Source organism: Cynoglossus semilaevis, chromosome 7 (assembly GCF_000523025.1).
Source record: "Cynoglossus semilaevis isolate Cse_v1.0 chromosome 7, Cse_v1.0, whole genome shotgun sequence".
Classification (NCBI taxonomy): domain Eukaryota; kingdom Metazoa; phylum Chordata; class Actinopteri; order Pleuronectiformes; family Cynoglossidae; genus Cynoglossus; species Cynoglossus semilaevis.
Window position 1 is genome coordinate 13,736,989 of NC_024313.1, and position 20,228 is coordinate 13,757,216.

Sequence of the window (20,228 nt, forward strand, 5' to 3'; positions counted from 1 at the left end):
CCACCCTCAGGTGGTCTCACCTCAGGTGGTCTCACCTGTCCTCTGATGTCAATGTCTGCGTATTTATGCAGCAGAGCTCGGACGATCTCCACATGACCCCCCCTCACTGCGCCGATCAGCACCGTGTCCCCACTCTGTCACAGGTAGAGAACAATGGTAGCCTGGAGGTTAGCGCACTCTGGTGGTTGATTTAGTCACATATTAATGATGATAATTAAAGCTAACATATTGACAAAACATGGAAAGGAGCGCAGGTTAAAAGTTAGCACCGCTGTCACTGTTATGTTAGCATAAAAACTGACCCTGTCACACTAAGCAGTTAACGAAGAGGGTAAATGTTAGCAATACTGTGGAGGCTGAATGTTAGCACTGGTGTGAAGATGCTACTGTCAGCGTAAACACACACACACACGTGGCTGTTGTGTATTTTTGTTTTGGTTCCGTTTGCGTTGAATTATAGCATAACATTTTTGACGGGAAGAGTTCCGATAAATTCACCGTAACACTTGATGCTTCAGTTCACTGTGATGTGGAGTGAGGGCGACATCCCTGGTTGGTCGGTATGAGGAAGCTAACAGGACTTAGGCTAACATAAGTGTCACAGTGTCTCTGGACAGACACACATCAACTGACCCGGTCTGGGATGTTGACGTAGGTCCCTGCGTCTAGCAGGTCCTGGACGATCTCGGTGTAGCCCTCCTTGGCGGCGATCATCAGGGCAGTGTTCCCGTCTTTGTCGGTCATGTTGACGTTGGGGTTCCTCTTCAGCAGCTCCTTCACCACCTCTGTGTAGCCCCCACGCACCCCCACAATCAGAGCTGTCATGGAGTTCTGAGAGAGAGACTGCTGTCAGACTGGCCCCTCCCACAAACATCATCATCATCACTGTTATAGTCTTACCGCCCCCTCCTGGTCCACATCAGCACCACTCTCCAGCAGGTGCAGAACACAGTCCAGGTGTCCTTTTCTGGATGCCCAGATCAGGGGCGTGGTCCCATACTACACACACACACACACACACACACACTGGTTATGTCTTGTCATCACCTCCTTCCTGTGGTTCAGTGGTGGATGAGGGTCTACTGTAGGAGGCCGAGGTCTCGGACATGTGTGGCTCCTGGTTGGGGGCCTCACCCCTGAGTTTGGGGCCAGTCAGTTTATCTTTAACGTTAACGCTAACGTACCTCCGCCCACATGTGGACTCTTGTGTCCCAGGAGGACACTAAGACCTGGACCAGGACTACCAGGGAAGTTGAGACCACAGTTTGGTCGTTGGGGTTGGAGGAGTTTAAAGTGTATCAGTGTATTTACCCCAGCAGGGGGCAGTCTTCACCTTGTCAGAACAGTTGACTTTGGCTCCGTTCTGGAGCAGCAGTTGGACGATGTTGGCGTGTCCCCGTCCTGCAGCCCAGATGATGGGATACACACTGTACTGCTGGGAGGAGACATGAGGTCCACACCATTCACATTAACATGAAGACCTATACACACACACATCAGGATCTGTGTGTGTGTGTGTGTGTTACCTGTCCTTGGTTATTAGGGTTGGCTCCGTTCTCCAGCAGCAGTTTGACAACGTCACAGCGCCCCTTATAGGCCGCCCACATCAAGGCTGTCCATCCTCCCTGAAACAGTGAAGAACCATCGACCTTAAACCAGCTGTACACCAGTGACTGTCGATCACTATGGTGGTAGGATAGTGTGTGTGTGTGTGGTCTCACCATGTCTCTGTGTTCAATATAGGCACTATTCTCCAGCAGTTCCCTCACCACCTCTAGGTGGCCCTCTTTAGCTGCAGAGATCAGAGCGGACCAGCAGTCCTGGACACACACACAAAGACAACTTTATCATTGTTGTTTCAACAGCTGGTCCGCTGACCAACAGGAGGCACCAAGTATGTTGGTTCTTCTGGGGCTCAAACTCAGGACGTCCTGCGTGTAAGGCAGTGAGATCAGACGTCCCCCCCCAATCCCCAGCTCACTCTGTCTCGGCCTCTGTCCCCTCAGTGTTTTGTGTCTCACCACGTCGTCCAAGTTGACGTTGGCTCCTCTCCGAATCAGTTCCTGGACGATGTCCAGACTGCCCTGCTCTGCTGCCAACATCAGAGGAGTCTGTCCGTTCTGAAGAAGCACAGACCACCACAGACCATGAGAAAGACACACGTGTGACAAAAAGACACTTCCTGTTTCCTGTTGAGCGACACCTACGTCACTGCGTCCGTCCACCTCCTTGAAGCGGTCCAGGTGAGCCCGCAGTGCCGCCAGGTTCTCCTCCTCCACGTAGCTGAAGAGGTTCTGGATGGCCAGAGTGGTCATCTTGATGGACGTGGTGGTGTCCATGTCTGCACCGAGTCACTGCAGCGCCCCCTGCCAACCACATACACAATGACTATCACTGGTCAGCAGGTCAATGATTGACAGTCCCTGACTGTCAGTCAAAATGACCGACTACATTTTATCCATTTTACCAACATTTATTTTCTATTGTCCGAACAGAGTATTTTGATTCAATGTTAACAAATAATCTGTACTTTCATCAAGAATCACTGATGTTTATCAGTATTTGAAATTATGACATTTATACAGTTCATAAAAACGTTAAAGAATAAACAGTGTATGTTAGCATAAAAACCTGTCAGTGATCTTTAAATTAAATGAATGTGTGTTTCCTGTGTGTATAGATGAGGTATAAATATAAAAATGTATAACTTCAACATTAGGGTTAAAAATCTGTACTAAAATGTGTTGGTGGAGCTTGGAGCCAAATGTTAAAAACATTAAAAAAAACAATTCTTTAAATGATACATTTTGTCAACGTGTTTTATCAAAATGTAACGTAACTGTAAGTGTTTGAAAGACAAAATAAAAATATAAACAATGTTTTGGTTGATAATTAAATTAAAAGGGAGTATGAATCAGAATGATGGGGAAAACAGCGCCCCTGGTGGCACTTTAGAGCAGTCAATTAAGGAAAGGAAGGAAAGAAAAGTGAGTACATTTGGTTATAAATGTATATACTGTAGCTACAGTAAACACGATGTATACATGATGCATTATGTGACGTCATCACGGCTGTGTTAAAATGTGTGTACATTTGTGTTCGCACACCGTCACGAACACACAACATTACAGTGTTGTGTGTTTTACAGTGTTATAACAAGGCCCCGCCCTGTTACACCAGCGATCACTGATCACCTGAATAACCTTCACTGCACTGACGTCATCGATCAATCATTAAACCAAACCGCGTTCACTAACAAATTAACCATTGCTGCAATGAGAGCAAACTATTTAATAAAACCGTTATCAACTGATTATTCTTCGTCGATTTTCACCCACGTCAGAGGTGTCAATCAAACGAATGAAATGATGCTGCCGACTACCGCTGGAACGACTGAACCGAACCTTCTGGAAAAGAACGACTCGTCCACAGCAGGTTTCTGCGATGGTTTCGGCTGGAGTGTAGCTATGATTCGACTAGTTCCGCGGCTCGGTTTATGCTGCCGTTCGGCCTGTTTTATTGCGTCTTCTCGCTTTCACTTCGCATCTTCGCCATCTTGATGTGCACAAACAACAAGCGACAGTCAAGTTCCCAACAGTTGGGAGCACGTTTTCGCCTAGGGTTTTCACAATAAGGGCCCTCACAGCGCACTTCCGCTGCAGACAACTTAATGAAATGTGTGACATAAAGTCACACATTTTCTGCAGAATGTTTGTCTGATGTTTTGCTTTTTGTCATTCGTGTTACGTAGTAAGGGCGTCTACGAAAGAGTATGAGAGTCATTTATATGAATATTCACAAAGTATGGATTTTAACATTAAAGTCTGATAAGATCAAAGCTGGCTTCTTCTACTTCCCTGGGCTGTTCTCTTTTTGTGATTTTAGTTCAGACCAAAGTCCATAGAGAAAATCAGTGATTTTAGTTCAGACCATATTCAAAAAAACACATTTGTCTCAATGGCCTTTACAGTTTTATAATTTTGATTTAAATCCCCGGAAATCCACAATCAACGTTGAGTTTATATTTACAATAAAAAGAAAAATAAGTTTAACAAGTATATAAACAACATTGACTGTTACAGTGTAAACAGTACCGTTGTAGGAAAAACATTATCATTAATGTTTGATGTTAAAATAGTTCTGCTGAGTTAGGTTTGATTAGTTATAAAGAATGATATCGGTGTCAGGTCTGGAGCAGGTCCTGTGGTTCTCTAGGCGCAGGAACTTTTGAGGTGAAGACAATGACAAAGAAGGAAAGGAAGGAAACAAACCCGTGGAGAAAGAGGAGACTGGGACATACAACAGCAGAACTCAGGGATGACGCGGAGTACGACCGTGAGTCATAGTTGTAGTGTGAAGCTAGTGTTGCTTATTTCGCTCAACAGCAAGCGGCGTCACAGCGTAACCGTTTTTTAAAAAATCTGAGAACATAATGACAACCATTTCATTTTAAGGCGCCGATCTTCCCTCGTTAGAAAATATTAAAACAGCCAAAACACTCAGAGAGCACCCGGGTGCCCTTACACTATTGAGTTTCCTTTAATCTGACAAAGAAGAAGAAAGAGCGGAAGCGGAAGAGTAATTGTTTATTAGCACTAAAGATAGTTAAATTGTTCTTCATTTTTACGCCATGTCAGCAGCTGAAGACGACACGGAGTTGCGGGACCTCCTCATCCAGAACCTGGAAACCAATGGAGTCCTGAACAAGATCAAGGTAAGGACACCGACTGTCAAGTCACATCCGTTGGGCATTGAAAGTCGTTAGCCTTGTTAGCTTGGTGTGAGCATTGTAGGCTTGTTTAGTTAACTAATTTCTCTCGAGCTATGGGCAACTTGACCGTAATGTAATCTTACTAAGCTGCTGTGGATCCTATTATCTTGTTGTGAACGACGTTAGCTTGTTGTAAGGCTTTCTAGTTATGTTGCTGGCAGACTCGTTAGCCTTTTATAGCTCGTTAGTAGCATTGTTAACTTAATAATAGTCGCTTTAGCTTGCTGTTAAACATGTTAGCTAACTGTTACCATGTCAGCTGTCTGTATGCTATGTAAGCCTTGTGCACGAATGTTTTAATTGGCTGCTGCCATTTTAGCCTGCTAGTAGCCCTGTTAGGCTCCTGTTAGTTTTCATTTCTGAGGTGCTCACCTGAAGTCACTTTTGCAACACGGCATCAGTTTATTAAACACTACAAAAAGTTTTATTAAAAACTTTCAAAATATTTTGTACTGATGATTTTCTCAAAGTAATAGTGGTCATAATAGAATAATAATAAAAACAACAAACTCAAGGTGTTGAGAATATAACCTTTATTTCTATGGAATCAATGTACGTAAGTAAAAAGGTTGAAAGAGCTAACGGCAGCGATGATGTTTCCCCTGTAGGCTGAGTTGAGAGCTGCTGTTTTTCTGGCCATGGAGGAGCAGGACACAGTGGAGGTGAAGTCTCTTCTTCTTCTACTGTTTTGTTTTCCTTTTTTCTACTGTTGTGATCTGCTGATTGTATCTCATGATTCTTCTTCTCTTCTTCTTCTTCATTTCTCCTTCTTATTTTGCTTCTAACCAAACAGAACAAAACCCCTCTGATCAACCACAATCTGAAGAAGTGTCTGAGCACCAAAGAAGGTTAGTCTTCTGCTCTTATCTTCACCAGATCTCCAGAACTACAAATCAGTCTTGGCTTCCTTTACATTCAGGTTCCAGCTGAGGTCCAGGTCTGGAACTTCAGGGTCAAGTGTTGGTTGATGTTTACATGAATGGTAGAAAAGTCCCTCTCTAAACCGGGCTGTGTCTGTAGGTCGTCTGGTGGCCAGTCTGATCTTGGACTTCCTGCAGGTCTTTAACCTGGACTTCACCATGGCAGTCTTCCAGCCTGAGATCGACTTGGTGAGTTGGTGCTGATGCCGGGCCACCGTGTTGTCAAGGACTTCTTCAAACCTCTTCTGATGTTCACAGCTGAGTGGTCTGGACGGTCGGGATGTGGTCTGTAGAAGTCTGGGTCTGTCAGCGTCTGAACTGAACCACAACACTCCTGTGCTGCTGGAGCTGGTCAGGAGGGGGAGCCGTCGAGTCAGCATCAGTAGCGAGGTGAGGAAATCACTCTGGAAAAGTATTTTCAAAGTAAAAGTCTTGATACAAATAGATTTCTGTTTAGGTTTTCCAGGACAAGGAGGTTAGCCACACCCCCCAGGAGTCGACCACCCCCCCCCCAGTCAGTAAGGTGTGTTTGATTAACACTTAATGCTAACGTTGTTTGGTATTTAGCCTCTCATTTATTAACAGTTGTTTTTACCTGTAGTTAGCATCAGGTTGCTAATCTTACTGTCAATGAAACGACACAGAGCAAGAAGTCACCTGACTAGTGACATCATCATTAGCTTAACTTCCCTTTAAGTGTTAAAATATTGATTCAGATGTGCTGAATTTAATCCATACTTTTCACCAATCAGCAACTGGTACTGAACTGGTATTGCTGTTGTGTCCACCCCTCCTGAACTCCAGGATCTGATCTTGTTCTTGTTCCAGGATGTTGTTAGTGATAAAACGCAGCTGCTGAACGACAACAGGGCGCCCTCTCCTGGTCTGAGGAAGGAGCACCTGGACTTGGATATGGACGAGGACCTGGATGATGGAGATTCGTTCTTTGACGACCCGCTGCCAAAACCTCAAAAGACCTACGGCTGGTGAGGGGCCGGTCACACGTCACAGACGGGGGCGCCGTTGAGTGGCAGAGAGGCGGGGCTGAGATTGAGTAGGAATTAAAGCGATGGGCAGAGCCTTTGTTGTGTGCTGACTCTGCCTTTGTGTGGCAGGAGGGCAGAGCCGTCAGGCAGCAGGGAGAGTCCAGCAGGGTCACAGAGTGAGGACGCCCCCCCCTCAGCAGGAGCACCACCAGTATCAGAGCACAGTCACAACAGGAACGGTCAGTAATTCTGCTGACAAAGTGCAGAATTACACATCGGAGCCCCTGCCCACCCCCACCTAGAGATAATGCTTGTTGTTCTCCTTACCTTTTTCTCCTCTTTTTTCTCCTCTTTTTTCTACACACACCCTAGACTCCAGACCTAAAAGAGAAGGAGCACGAGGTGGAGTCAAAGAGCAGTCAAAGCTCCAGAAGGATAAAAATGGATCTTTGTGTTTAGGTAAGAGTGGTTTCCTGTCCACGGATCAGGAAGTGTACATTGCCCAAAGTGGGCCACAAAAATAGCAATAAAAGTTTATTGATTTTGTTTTTTGTTTTTCTTTCAGACGAGGACGTGGATGTTGAATATGATGATGACTTCAACAGGTGAGATGTCCCACAGAGGGTGTGTCCAGCAGAGGGCGTGCCTATTGACATGTCTGTGTTGTGTGTTTTCAGTCATCGCTCTGATCTGTCAAAAAGTTCCTTTAGCATCGGTGAAGAAATTGAGGAAGTTTCTATTGAAGGACCTGAGAGCAGTGATCAGGTGACCAGCTTCAGTCCTCACTGACTGACCAATCAGAGTGAGCGATGTGGTGACCAGTCAGAGATCTGAAACTGACCGTGTGATTGTGATGTGATTGCAGCTGGACGACAGCACTCGTGACGTGAGTATCTCTCAGCTCACACACAGTCGTGACGCTGATTACATGGAGGACGTGACCTGATTCTCTGAGAATACCTCCGAGTACCTGTTGGTATTTTCACCTATTCTGTTACTGTCAATAATCTGGTTTAAATAAAGTTTAGTGTCTTCACAACCGGAAACATGTTTGTATGTGTCACACACGCGCGCACACACACACACAGCAGTAGTGTCAATCCAGAGAGGAAGCATCAGCAGCAACAGCAGCACCGGATGCGACGTTCCAACAGCAGCAGCAGCATCAGCAACAGCAGCAGCAGCATCGTAGTCGACGTTCCAACAGTGAGTCTTTTTTTCTCATCATTTTTGTCTGTTGTTTGTTTTCCTTAATAGAAAACCATCCTCCTCCTAATTTAATTCTAATTTTAATCTGTTATAAAACGAGCGTATGATTTGAACTGAATCTGAACCTCCAGGCTTTTAGGAAAGAACAGTTTAGACATGGTTTTCAGAGAAGCAGGTGTCAGAGTACAATGGAGGTCAAATATTCTTAATAATAATGATATAATACTGTAATAATCTGCTGATATTGTGAGAAGATAATGTGGTTGATGAGTTGAGGTCATGGTAATTAGATGATGATTTCACCATTTTGATGAATATCTGAAACACACATGACTAATGATGAAGTTTGAACCTGCTCTGGGTCATGTGACCTCTTCAGTGGACACTGCTGGTAGAAATCAGATGACCGTTAAACAAGCAGAAGTGTCAGAAGTTGAGGCCATGCCCCCGGTGTCCGAGGAGCAGAAGTACAGAGAGGAACCAGTGCCGTTCGAGGAACTGACCTCGATGAAGATGCGGCCCGGCCCAGACCTGCGGCCCGGCCCAGACCTGTGTCTGTGTGGGCTCCCTGCTGCTGAGAGAGGGAGAGGGAGAGAAGAAAAAACGGCTTGTATCAGAAGTGGGTCGTGACCTCTTTTTCTTCTTCTGCAGACTTCCTCTGTTGACTGAAACACTCACATGTTCACCGCCTCTAGTAACCACAACTGGAGCAGACTGGTCACTGCAGCGCCACCTTCGTGTCATTCTCACATGCTGAAACTGTGTCAGACTCGTTTGCAAAAGGCTGAAACAGTGTAGAGTGGGCCGGATCCCACGATGAAGTCCTCAACAACCTTGAATGTAGTCATGACCCAGTTCTTGAGCCGGCCCCCTCGTATGATCACTTCCTGTTTTTAAATAAGCTGATGATGTCATAATGACATCATTTGGCTTTGGTGTCTGTGGTTTGTGGACCGTGTGGTGTGTCAGACCTTCCAGGTGTGTGTCGTTGGTTTCTGTGTAGATTTGTGGTTGTGGTTGGAGGTCAGCTGGTGTTGACCAGACCATTGACCCCATAGACCTGCCGAGCTGTGGGGTCTGGAGTGGACATGTCTGTGCTTCGTGCTGTAGAGCTGATGACCCGGGACAGGGTTTCGTTTAAATTGACCACTTTAGTTTTTATTTACCAGGTTCTTCTCTTAATGTTTTGGTTTTTCTTCCAGCTGAAGAAGTCAGACATGGCCCAGAATGAAGTGGAGTTCATGTACAACCTCACTGACCTGGACTACGACATCGTGGAACCCTGTTCTTTCCAGAACAACAACCAGGTGGAGCGGTTTGTGTGGCTATACATCCATTCCTTCATCGCCATCCTGGGCTTCGTGGGGAACAGTCTGGTGATCGTAACCTACGCCTTCTACAAGCGAACCAAATCCATGACAGATGTTTACCTGCTGAACGTGGCGGTGGCAGACCTGCTCTTCGTGGCGGCGCTGCCTCTTATCGTCTACAACGAGCTGACCTCCTGGTCCATGGGACCGGTGGCATGTAAGGTGCTGCGCGGCTGCTACAGCGTCAACCTGTACAGTGATTTGCTGCTGCTCGCCTGCATCAGCGCCGACCGCTATGTGGCCATCGTCCAGGCACGCCGCAGTTTCAGACTGCGCTCGCTGCCCTACAGCCGTGTTATCTGCGTCATTGTCTGGACCTTTGCCATCCTGCTGTCCGTCCCGACCTTTTACTTCTACAGCTGGTACGAGCCGTTACACGCCCGCGATGATGTCCATCAGTGGAACGGGACCAGCAGGTCTCCACAGTACGTCTGTGAGTTCAGGTTCTACAACGACACGGTGGCCTGGATTACCAAGGTGACGGTTCCCAGCACGCAGCTGGCCGTGGGTTTCTTCCTGCCTCTGCTGGTCATGACCTTCTGCTACACTGCCGTCATCGTCACTCTGCAGAGAGCCAGAAACTTTCAGCGGCACAAGGCCCTGCGGGTTGTTCTGGCAGTGGTGGTGGTGTTCGTGCTCTGCCACCTGCCTTACAACATCACCTTGTTGTACCACACCGTCAACATGTTTGAGCAGCAAGAGTGTGAGGCCTCAGACGCACTGCAGGTGGGCAAAACAGTGACCCAGACCTTGGCCTACCTGCACTGCTGCCTGGACCCGGTGCTGTATGCCTTTGTAGGCGTGAAGTTCAGGAACCACTTCAGGAGAATTGTTCAGGATCTCTGGTGTCTGGGCAAGCGCTACATTTCCCCCCGCCGCTTCTCCAGGGTTACCTCTGAGGTCTACGTGTCCACGCGCCGCTCAGTGGACTGCTCCAGTGAGAACGGCTCGTCTTTCACAATGTGACACACAAATGAGCAGTTTTGCTTAATTTGATTAAGCAAATTTGATTTTTGCTTAATTTGATTGTTTTGTTTTTTTTCTATTCACTTTGATCAGCCATATTGATGTTAAAAATAAAAGTTTGTTTTAAAGAAAAGACGCCCCCTGTCTGTCGGCCGTTCGGTCCTTCGTGGAACAGTTTGGGCACGCCTGGTTTAGAAGAACACCAGCAGAGTTTGTGGTTGTCTTTTAAACAAGAAAATCGTTGATTTTGTCTGTGTAGGTTCTCAGTCATCCAGGTCATCAGGACGACATTATAGGTGGATGAAAGGTTGTGTCTCAAACCACCTCCTCTGTTGAGATGGTTTCTACAGATTGACGTAGATGGCTTCCTTCACCTCTCATTGATTTTGACTACAGAGACACAGATGCTGCTGGTCTGAACAGATGAGTTCCAACAGAGGAACTCAGTGATGGAGCAGCAGTGGATCTGTGTTGGTTAAAAAAGTCGAAACAACTTGGTGTGAACTCCTCACATGTCCACTAGGGATGTCCCTGGTGTGAACACGCTGTTAAAGTTCCCCTCTAAAGAACTGAAGGAATGAGATATTAAGGTTTTGAAAAAGTTTATTTCCTCTTTCAAATCTCTTGAAGACACTAATTAAAACAGGAATTAAAACATTTGTCTTCATGTGTAAATCACAGCTGGAGTGAAGATCCGTCTTCAGTCTGTGGATTGTAGTCATTACTGTGTCAGTATTAGTTCCACTGAATCCTTCATAAGTACCAAAGTACCATTTGGAGGAACTCAGTGTTCCAGTGTTGATCCTACAAATCAGTTCCTGTTTATTTATTTATTTATTTCTCAAACTCAAGAACAACACAAATGCGTTTACTGCTCAAACACAATCAATATAAAACTGTTTGAACCTGACCAGGACTGGTACCAAGACCAGGACGAGGTGAGTCCAACTCATTTCAGTCTGTGATTTTTGTATATTTAATATAAGTTTTTTTAAATCTTTAGTGACACCTGTAGAATTATTATTATTGTCATACTTGTAGTAGTCACTTTGGCAGTTATGACTAACTTTGGGACATTAAGTCATTAAATTAATTTTTTTAACATCCTGCTTTTTTTATCAGGCTTTTTCTAAGCTATAGCTTTTTGCTACACATTTTGCTAATTTTGTAGCAGAATGCGTTAAGACCAGAAGCTAACTTTAGCCCATTCTCTCTGTTCTTATTCCAGTCCCGATAAGACGTAGAAGCAGTGTTGGTGCCCTCACATGGTGATGATAAGCTTGTCCACCATTGTTCACTTCTCTGCTTACTTCAGGGGAGGTGAAACTAGTTGCTGATTGGATGTCGGGGGCATTGCTGCCTGAAGAGGCGCCTAAATCACGTGATTTCCATTGAATTGTCTGTGGAACTGCAGCTCAGCCTTTCCTTTGGTCTGAGTCCCAGCAGGGGTAGCCTCTGGCACAGGTTTGGGACATCCTAATTCCACTAACATTTACCTATGCCATCATATCTTTGGGACACAAAGACACTGAACCAAACCAGACTCGGAAGCCTGGATACAGAAGGTCACTGAACTTAAAGGTAAAGGAATGAAGGAGTAGTGGCGACCGGTCGGGTACTCTGTAGAAGGACAGAATTCCAGCCAGACAGTCCACGTAAACCCCGACCCTGTGAGAGACAAAAGACGTGTGCAGTGGTGTCTCCTTGTCGTTGTGCCACACGGAGTAACCGTCGGCTGAACAGCTTAAGCACCAGGACATGTCGTTTCCTCCGAACCTGCAGGTTTTCCTGTAGCCTTTCTTCCCAATTCCTCTCAGAGACACGGCCACGTCCACCTGTCCCTCCCAGTCCACCTCCCAGTAACAGCGGCCGCTCAGACCCTTCCCACACAGGACCTGGCAGAAGATGTCAAACCTGTCCCGGTCCTCAGGATATGAACACGGTCGGGTCACCTGGTCCACTTTCCTGTTAGCGTTGGACAGCCTGAGGTTCTTGTGAGCCGTGATTGGGTCCAGATAGATTTCACAGGAAACTGGAGCCAAAAAGAGAACATTAACACAACGCACCAATGAAAGTCTGAAAAGAATAGCTGAGAGGTAGCAGCAAGAGAAAAACAGGAAGTTATATGAAAACATGATGAAACAAGATTAGTCTGGAAGTTAAAACCTGGACCTGGTTCTGTTCAGACAGGGTACTAACATTAGCATGGAGCTAAATAAACTTACACTGCCTGAGATCAGAGGTTGACCTTTGACTTTCGTCACTGCTCACCCTAAAGAAGGAGAAGGAGAAGGAGTCATCGTCAGTGTCAGTCAATCACTACACAGTCGTTGTTCTGTGTGTGTGTGTGTGTGTGTGTGTGAGACCTAACTTTGTCCAGCCTCCAGCTGCTGTGCTCCAGTCCAGCAGACAACAGTTTGGCTCCTGACTCCTGCAGGTTGTTGTTGCTCAGGTCGAGTTCTCTGAGGTGGGAGGGGTTCAGACTGAGAGCCGAGGCCAGGTGAACACAGGCATCGTCAGTGAGAAGACAACCTGACAAACTGGACACAACAAAGTGACTGTAAACAACCACACTCTAGACCCACAGCTGCTGCAGGAATAGACCTCTGACCTGAGACTCTCCAGGACACAATGTGGACTCCCCAGTCCTTCACAAAGAAGTCTGACTCCAGAATCCTGCAGGTGGTTGTTGCTCAGGTCCAGGTGCCTGAGGCTGCAGGTGGGGGATCTGAGGACTGAGGCCAGAGCTTCACAGCTCTGCTCTGACAGACCACAGTTGCTCAACCTGTTGGAACCAGAAACAGGCAAAGATCGTCACAGTTTGAAAAGGTCTGGAGCAGGACCGTTATCCAGGTAGTGTTATTACAGATCACAATATCAGTTCCCCTGTTATAAAGACGACACTCTACTGTATTCATCCACACGTACAGACGACAGATATTGAAACTCCAGGAACGTCTAAAAGACATTAAGAACCAGACCACATCAAGAACTTTCTACTTCTAAATTTAGATAGAATCAAAGTAATTAGACTGAGCCCGAACATCTAAGAGAGGCTTCATCTGGAACTATTGTTACATGACATCACCTTAGAACCTGGTGTAATGTTTGATCAGGATCTGTCCTTTGAGCCCCATATTGGACACATCTCTAGACCAGCCATTAAACCACCTCTGTCAACATAAGAAATATCTTTTAAAACAGGGGTCACCTCGTAGTCGCCGTGGACTACCTAAAGTGCCCGTGGGATAAATAAAATCAACAAAGTCAACAAGAGTTTCAAACTGCTACTGTTCTTTATTGAATCGGTTCCACTGTCTGCTACTGTCTGTCCCAGAACTGATTATTTTCACATTGTTCAGGAAGTCTGTATTAAACTAGTAGATCTGGGTATTAATGAATACCTGGAAGTAGTTCTGAGTTTCTGTGATGTACTGAGCTCTCTCTCTCCCTCTCCCTCTCTCTCTCTGTCTCACTCTCCCTCTCTCTCTCTCTCTCTTCCTTTCAACCCTCCCACTCTGTCATGACAACTTGTCACTGTCTTCACCTCACAGATTCCTGGTCCAGGAAGGAATCTGATCCAGACCTGATACTGGTGTCTGATGATTTGATTTGATCGAGTCAAATCAAACTCAGCAGAACTTCGTTAACATCTGACCTTAAAGGTAAAGTTCTGTTTTCACTGTAACGGCCTGTCATCCTCTCTCCTTTGCTTTGCTTCTCTCCCCCACCACCACCCTCTGGGCCTCCCCCCTGAGACAGACAGACTTGACTTACACAGCTCTTGCAGAGGCCTTGACCACCGGCAGCAGCCTCAGAAGAGCCTCCTCTGAAGCTGAGAACTTTTTCAGGTCAAACACCTTCAGGTCTTCTGCTGAGGACAGGAGGATGAAAACCAGAGCTGACCACTGAGCAGGAGACAAATGTCCCGACCTCAGGGACTGTTGGATCTCCTGGGTCAGGGACTGGTCCTTGAGTTCATTCAGACAGTAGAACAGGTTGATGCTCTTCTCTGGAGAAAGGTCTTCCTTCATCTTCTCACAGATGAACTCCACTGTTTGTTGTCCTCCGTCCACATCACTTCCTGTCGGTTTGAGCAGCTTGGTCATCAGAGTCTGGTTGGTGTCCTCTGAAAGACCTAAAAGGAAGCGGAGGAACAAGTCCAGTTGTCCACTGGAACTTCTTAGGGCCTGTTCCACGGCACTCTGGTGAAGGACTATCAGTTTGGGCTTGTCTTTGAAGACTCTATATAAACGTGGAGTGGTCACTAATGGCTGCTTGGACATGGGGTTGACCCCAGAGGTGATGAAGGTCAGGTGGACGTAAAGAGCAGCCAGGAACTCTTGAATGCTCAGGTGCACAAAGAAGAAGACCGTGTCCTGGTACCAACATTTTCCCTCCTGAAAGATCTGTGGGAAGACCTTGGCGTAGACTGAAGCAGACCTGGTGTCCAGACCACACTGTCTTAGGTCTTCTTTGTAGAAGATCAGGTTTCCTTTCTGCAGCTGCTCGAAAGCCAGTTTCCCCAGGAACTGGATCATCTTCCTCTTCTCTTGCTCTGATCTCCCACAAGTACTTGGTTCTGTAAACTGGACCACCAGGAAGTGGACGTACATCTCCGTCAGGGTCTTGGGCAGCTCCTCTGCTCCTCCCCCTCTGGTCCTCACCACGTCTTCCAGAACGGTGGCAGTGATCCAGCAGAAGACCGGGATGTGACACATGATGTGGAGGCTTCTAGAAGCCTGGATGTGGGAGATGATCTTGTTGGCCTGCTCCTCATCCCTGAACCTCCTTCTAAAGTACTCCTCTTTCTGAACATCCGTGAACCCTCTGACCTCGGTCACCACGTCAACCAGGTCTAGAGGGATCTGATCGGCCGCTGCAGGTCTGGAGGTGATCCAGAGACGAGCAGAAGGAAGCAGGTTTCCTCTGATGAGGTTGGTCAGCAGGACCTGCACTGAGGTGGACTCTGTGACATCCGTCAGGACCTCAGTCCCGTGGAGGTCCAGAGGAAGTCGACACTCATCCAGACCATCAAAGATGAAAATCACCTTAAACTGGTCAAAGCTGCAGATCCCGGTGTCTTTGGTTTCAGTGAAGAAGTGATGGATCAGTTCCATCAGGCTGAACTTCTTCTCTTTCACCACGTTCAGTTCCCTGAAGCTGAAGGGAAAGATGAAGTGGACGTCCTGGTGGGCTCTGTCCTCAGCCCAGTCCAGGGTGAAGTTCTGAGTAAGGACAGTTTTCCCAATTCCGGCTACACCCTTGGTCATCACGGTCCTGGTCGGTCCAGTTCCTCCAGACCAGGAAGTGAAGATATTGTTCTGTCTGATGGTTTCTGTTGGGTTTCTTTTCCAGGAAGTTGTTCCAAACAGGTATTCTGGATTCACCTCCTCTCTTCCTTCTTTAATGATGGCCAGTTCTGTGTAAACTGGGTTCCTGAAGGTCTCCATCACCTCCTTCAGCTCTTCCTCCAACCTCGTCTTTAAGGTGGTTTTCAGTTTTCTCTGACAAACCGCAGCTTCCATTCCTGAAGGAACCGGGAGAAGATGAAGAGGATGAGGAAGAACGGAACCAACCCAAAATAATCAGACAGTGAGATTACATCATCCAGATTAACAATGTAGGATTCTCTAATCCAGATTGACAAAATAATCCATCCTTAGCACATTTAATCCACAACCCAGAACTCTCAGGAAGTTAGCACTAGCGTGTTAATGGTACATAAAATGTAGGTAAGAGAAGCTAAAGGAAACGTCAAAGCTCGACAGGGAAGTGAAATGTTAGCCTCAAAGACCTAATAACAGCCGGTGCAACTGATCCTGGCTACAGGTCTACGAGACTCCATGGTCTTCAAGAATGAGAGCAGGAACCTGGAGAACCTACTGTTCTTCAGAGTGTTGCACAGATCCTGGAGCTCCATGTTTCTGAGGAAGTGCAGCGTGATCTTAAAGAAGGCCTTCCTGCACCTCCTTCCCTGCGCCTCCTCTTCCTCTGCGTAAACCAGCCCCTGGTCCTGGTTCTGACTCTCCCGGTCCTTGGACTCTGGACAGTCTGGACTCAGACTCCGTCTGTACGTCCTCAGCTGTTGCTTCATGAAGAGACCAAGGTGCTCCTCCAGACCCTGGAGAAGAACAACAAGACAGGGATCGGTACCAGTGCAGGAACCAAGACAAGTAGTAGCAGCTGTTTGTATCTTTGCAGCAGAAATTGAAGCCAGTACCAGGAATTACAGGCCGGTCCTGAGGTAGAAGCAGGAACCTGTGTGGGTTAGTGAACAGTACCAGGAACAATGTGCAGTTCCACTGAGGCACTGATTACCAGGAACCAAGGACATTTACAAAATCTGTATGTGTTTCTTTGGCAGAAATGAATACCAGAAAATGGGTATAGTACCAGGAACAGTACTTCCACTACAGGGACTTGGTATTATCTGAAAACCTGAACCAGGATTTATGGAACTGAAAACAGTCCCAGGAACTAGTTTGTAAAGGACCAGGGGTGTGGCCTGCTTTACAGGTCTGGAGAGGACCAGGTTCAGTCCTTTTGATTTTGTTGTGAAAAAGAAACAAAAAGAACTGTTTCTGCTTCTGTTTGTCCTAAGAAAAACCAGGATCTAGACCAGGACTGATGAGGATCAGGGTACCTTAAAGATGCAGTCCAGCTCCGTGGGGTTCCTGGATTGGTACTGGTTACTGGGAACATCCGGGATCGCCTCGTAAATCCTGTAGAAGACAAGAAGAAGCAGACATCACTTTCTGGTCAGGTGGGTTTGGATTAATAACAATAATAATAACGATGATGATGATGATGATGATGATGATGATGATGTAATTTTTGGCCTTGTGTTGACAATTCTGTGTTGGTATAATTAGCCTCTTTTAAGGCTAGTTCATTTTTAGTTAGCATTTATCCATATTAAGTATTACTATTTTTTTTCAATAAAGGTTAGACTATATATTCGCTAACCTATGTGGCTAACCAAGTTTCTCACGACAGCTTTAATATATTTTTAAATTAATAGCTAAGATTTAGCTTCAGCTAAATTGAAGATATTTTGGTTTTAGCTTCTCTTCAGAAGTGTTTTATTAATTCTTACCCATAGTAGTCGCCGTCGTCATCAACGTGGTCGTAAACCGTCGGTGAGTTTAAAGATTTGTGGTAAACAGCGTCAACCCTGAGAGAAAAGAGAAAAACTTTAGCGTTCATCGTTAGATGGACACGGACAGAAAAGTCCGGTCCAGAGTTTACCTCAAAAGTTTGACCTTTGATTGACCTTTTTTCATTGTCTTCATAACTGGTGATGTCACTGCTGACAACATCGCCATCTCCAAGCGTGGCTTCATACAGAAATTTTTTTTGTTTTCCGTAAACATCATAAAATCTAAATGACAACAAAAGAATGAAAGAAATTTTAACGTCAATTTTCAGTTACTTTTAGCTCCGCCCATATTACATATTTAAACAGAACTTTTAGCTTTCACTTATATCATATTTGATTATTATAGCTAACATTTAGCTTATATTTTAACCCTAACCATGAACTTTATTTGGAATATTTCAGTAAAATTTTAAAAACAAAATTATAAAAGTATGATATAATAGAAATATATGTAGAAATAAATAAAATATATTGTAATGAAATACCCTGCAGAGCTGCCGTAGCCGCCGCCTTCTTCTTGTTCTTCTTCTTTTCTCCCACCGTCAGTTTCGTCGTTTTTCACAGATGTTAAATTTTTGTATCTTTCATGAAGAAAACTGAAAAAAAGATAAGAAGTAATTTTAATTTAACAAAGTTTAAAGATAAAGGTGTGTGTGTGTGTGTGTGTGTGTGTGTGTGAGAGAGAGAGTGAAGTGAAGTTTGTTGGAAATCAAAAAATCAAAAATCAAAGTTGTTTTGTCCTTGACCTTCGACCTCCGTCATGGCTAACATCACATTGATTCACCCGTTTGTGTCTGGGTGCTGCAAGAGGTGCTGCCCCCTTCTGCTGGACCCTGGTAGTGATAACACATGAGAAGCACAATTCCAATGTAAACATTTTCTAGGAAACCTTTTAAAATCACTGACAGTAAATTTAGTCAAAAAGAAAAACAAGGACCAATCAGTAATCGACAAACGGTGTCAATGAAAGGACCCCGATCAGTAATCAGTGATCAAACAGAACTCACTCTTCGTCAGCTGCTCCCTGTCCCTCATTGAGTCCAGGATTTTCAAAAAGAGCTTTAAGTCTTTGAACAGACATATTGTTAATTTATGGTCCTGCTCCGGCTCCTGTTCCTGGTCATCTTCCTGGTCCAGACCCTGGTCCAGACCCTTGTGGTGATCTCCAACAGTTGTTGCAGTTCAACCATCAGTGTCCTTGGCTGCCACACACTGAGAGTGAGGTTTCTTCACTCTGAAATGTGCCCGAGAGAGAATTTACCGTCTGATCTTCAAATAATCTTAATCCCAGGTCTGATCTTGACGTCTAAACCTCACTTCACTGTGAACAGTCACACATTAACTCTGAACCAGACCTTTAGACTCTCACACTCATCGATACACATTTGTCCCTGTCAGGACCTGTGGTCATCCCTGTCAGGACCTTTCAATACTGAGTTGAAACAAAACAAGAAGTTGTTTTATTTATTTATTTAGTTATTTATTTGCTGTTTTATTTATTTTTGAGTCTTTTCTTTTACTTGTTTTACTGAATTAAACTTCCTGGTTTTACCGTTACTAATACGTCACAGTGGTGGGGTGTGTCCCTCAGTGAACGTCCCTCCCATTGTAATATTTGACCGCACCCCTTGTTGTTCCCGCCCCTTCCTTCAGGTAGAGCAGCAGCGGCGGCAGCTGTAGTACTAGTACTTGTAGTAGTAGTAGTAGTAGTAGTAGTAGTAGAAACAGTTGTAACAGTAGTCGTAGTTCTATTGTGCGGCGATGACGTCAGACGTGGCCTGAGTATCCAGGTGACTGTTTTTTTTTCTTTCCCGTCGTTTCCCGTCGGACTTCAGGATGCCGGAAGTGATCAGCGTGACGGAGTTTATATCAGAGACCAATGAGGATTATACAGCGCCCACTACCTCCAGCTTCAGCACCCGGATGTTGCACTGCAGGAACACAGTGGCTGCGCTGGAGGAGGTACACACACACACACACACACACACACACATACAAACAAACAAACAAACAAATACACACACAAAGAAACACGCGCTCTCACAAAAAATGCCCCCGCAAGTTCAGATAAACCAGGCCATGTACACACACGAACCGAAGCCAACATAACTGCTCTTTTCTGTGTGTGTGTTTGTGTTCTTTCTGACGTAGCCAGGTCATCGTACAGTGAATCATGTAGAGATGTAGTGACGTCATCAGTTCAATAGTGAAGTGTAAATACTTAGTGAGTTAATGAAAATGTTAGCAATGTGACTCGTTAACCTGTCAGTGACGGAGTCAGTGGGTCAGTTGGTGACTCGGTTCCTGAACTGATAGTTCCTGTTAATGAAACCAGTGACTACAGTTTGAACAGTTCTGTTTCAGAAGAGGAAGTTCTTCACTCTACTTCCTGTGTCCAAACGCCGCTGTTGCTACAGCGTGAATAAAGTCACTGTCGTCCCCCACTGGATCTGTCATTGTTCCGACTGTTCAAACTGGGGATAAAATATCGGATAAGTCTGGTACCGACAGATCCAAAAGTACCAGAGAGTACCAGAGTTCATTTTAGTGTTTCCTCTCCTGACGTTCCCTAGTCCCATGCTGGGACGTTCCCAGGTGAAGGAGCCTCACCCATTTGAATGAGTCCAAACTTGCATGACCTCCCCCACCCACTCCCCCTCCCCCACTGCTCCTCCTGCTGCAGTCGTGTCTACACACGTCCATGTCTTCTCCTCACGGCTGCTGTGGTTCCTGAAAACGAGTCTCTAAAAGTCGTTCTCTTCAGTCTGGGCTCTGGTCTGGACCTCATGAACAGGTCTGGACCTCATGAACAGATTTGGACTTCATGAACAAGTCTGGACCTCA

The 20,228-nt window shown here is 45.7% G+C and overlaps 5 protein-coding genes across 9 annotated transcripts in view; 3 read left to right on the top strand and 2 right to left on the bottom strand.

Moving 5' to 3' along the window:
- kidins220b (kinase D-interacting substrate 220b) overlaps nt 1-3,756 on the bottom strand; it is a 13,616-nt gene extending 9,860 nt beyond the window's left edge. Inside the window, exons 1-9 of the mRNA XM_025056812.1 lie at nt 3,405-3,756; nt 2,208-2,366; nt 2,022-2,120; nt 1,722-1,820; nt 1,527-1,625; nt 1,334-1,435; nt 901-999; nt 634-831; nt 36-134 (exon numbers count right to left, since the gene is read on the bottom strand). Coding sequence (XP_024912580.1) covers nt 36-134; nt 634-831; nt 901-999; nt 1,334-1,435; nt 1,527-1,625; nt 1,722-1,820; nt 2,022-2,120; nt 2,208-2,339 — 927 coding nt within the window. The 5' untranslated portion in view covers nt 2,340-2,366; nt 3,405-3,756. The remainder of the gene's footprint in view (nt 1-35; nt 135-633; nt 832-900; nt 1,000-1,333; nt 1,436-1,526; nt 1,626-1,721; nt 1,821-2,021; nt 2,121-2,207; nt 2,367-3,404) is intronic.
- Nucleotides 3,757-3,990: 234 nt separating this feature from the next.
- On the top strand, nt 3,991-7,725 carry cep43 (centrosomal protein 43). 2 transcript variants are annotated; one of them, XM_008313670.3, is made up of 13 exons: nt 3,991-4,335; nt 4,638-4,714; nt 5,380-5,433; nt 5,565-5,619; nt 5,792-5,880; nt 5,950-6,081; nt 6,149-6,214; nt 6,520-6,677; nt 6,807-6,916; nt 7,050-7,136; nt 7,243-7,282; nt 7,355-7,442; nt 7,543-7,725. In XM_008313670.3, exons 1-13 carry the CDS (start codon nt 4,242-4,244, stop codon nt 7,621-7,623), a joined length of 1,131 nt encoding a protein of 376 aa, XP_008311892.1. In that variant the 5' UTR covers nt 3,991-4,241; the 3' UTR covers nt 7,624-7,725. The 2 variants fall into 2 exon arrangements, with proteins under 2 accessions (XP_008311892.1, XP_024912548.1); XM_025056780.1 differs by lacking the exon at nt 3,991-4,335 and having other exon boundaries at nt 4,362-4,714.
- On the top strand, nt 7,700-10,339 carry ccr6a (chemokine (C-C motif) receptor 6a). Its single transcript, XM_008313672.3, has 2 exons — nt 7,700-7,883; nt 9,089-10,339. The coding sequence occupies exons 1-2, from the start codon at nt 7,725-7,727 to the stop codon at nt 10,220-10,222; spliced, it is 1,293 nt and encodes a 430-aa protein (XP_008311894.2). The 5' UTR covers nt 7,700-7,724; the 3' UTR covers nt 10,223-10,339.
- Nucleotides 10,340-10,502: 163 nt separating this feature from the next.
- Nucleotides 10,503-20,228, bottom strand: part of LOC103381396 (NACHT, LRR and PYD domains-containing protein 14-like) — a 16,277-nt gene continuing 6,551 nt past the window's right edge. Inside the window, exons 2-13 of one of the 2 annotated variants that reach the window (XM_017033476.2) lie at nt 18,392-18,618; nt 18,131-18,217; nt 17,870-17,980; nt 17,499-17,606; nt 17,322-17,399; nt 16,869-16,947; nt 16,109-16,346; nt 14,000-15,752; nt 12,834-13,007; nt 12,589-12,762; nt 12,448-12,494; nt 10,504-12,254 (exon numbers count right to left, since the gene is read on the bottom strand). In XM_017033476.2, coding sequence (XP_016888965.2) covers nt 11,719-12,254; nt 12,448-12,494; nt 12,589-12,762; nt 12,834-13,007; nt 14,000-15,752; nt 16,109-16,346; nt 16,869-16,947; nt 17,322-17,399; nt 17,499-17,606; nt 17,870-17,980; nt 18,131-18,217; nt 18,392-18,465 — 3,459 coding nt within the window. In that variant the 5' untranslated portion in view covers nt 18,466-18,618 and the 3' untranslated portion in view covers nt 10,504-11,718. Of the gene's footprint in view, nt 12,255-12,447; nt 12,495-12,588; nt 12,763-12,833; nt 13,008-13,999; nt 15,753-16,108; nt 16,347-16,868; nt 16,948-17,321; nt 17,400-17,473; nt 17,607-17,869; nt 17,981-18,130; nt 18,218-18,391; nt 18,619-20,228 lie in introns of those variants that run through there. The other variant, XM_025056723.1, reaches the window with a different exon arrangement.
- The window catches only part of asap2b (ArfGAP with SH3 domain, ankyrin repeat and PH domain 2b), a 9,468-nt gene continuing 8,424 nt past the window's right edge, over nt 19,185-20,228 (top strand). For all 3 annotated transcript variants that reach the window (XM_025056729.1, XM_008313673.3, XM_008313674.3), the window contains exon 1: nt 19,185-19,346. In XM_025056729.1, coding sequence (XP_024912497.1) covers nt 19,221-19,346 — 126 coding nt within the window. In that variant the 5' untranslated portion in view covers nt 19,185-19,220. The remainder of the gene's footprint in view (nt 19,347-20,228) is intronic.

Bases quoted from the DNA above. Each gene is read 5' to 3' on its own strand.
- cep43 (XM_008313670.3), top strand. From the start codon at position 4,242: ATGACAAAGAAGGAAAGGAAGGAAACAAACCCGTGGAGAAAGAGGAGA. The intron at 5,434-5,564 runs GTGAAGTCTCTT...CTAACCAAACAG, and splicing joins AGGAGCAGGACACAGTGGAG to AACAAAACCCCTCTGATCAA. The intron at 7,443-7,542 runs GTGACCAGCTTC...ATGTGATTGCAG, and splicing joins GACCTGAGAGCAGTGATCAG to CTGGACGACAGCACTCGTGA.
- ccr6a (XM_008313672.3), top strand. From the start codon at position 7,725: ATGTTTGTATGTGTCACACACGCGCGCACACACACACACAGCAGTAGT. The intron at 7,884-9,088 runs GTGAGTCTTTTT...TTTTTCTTCCAG, and splicing joins TCGTAGTCGACGTTCCAACA to CTGAAGAAGTCAGACATGGC.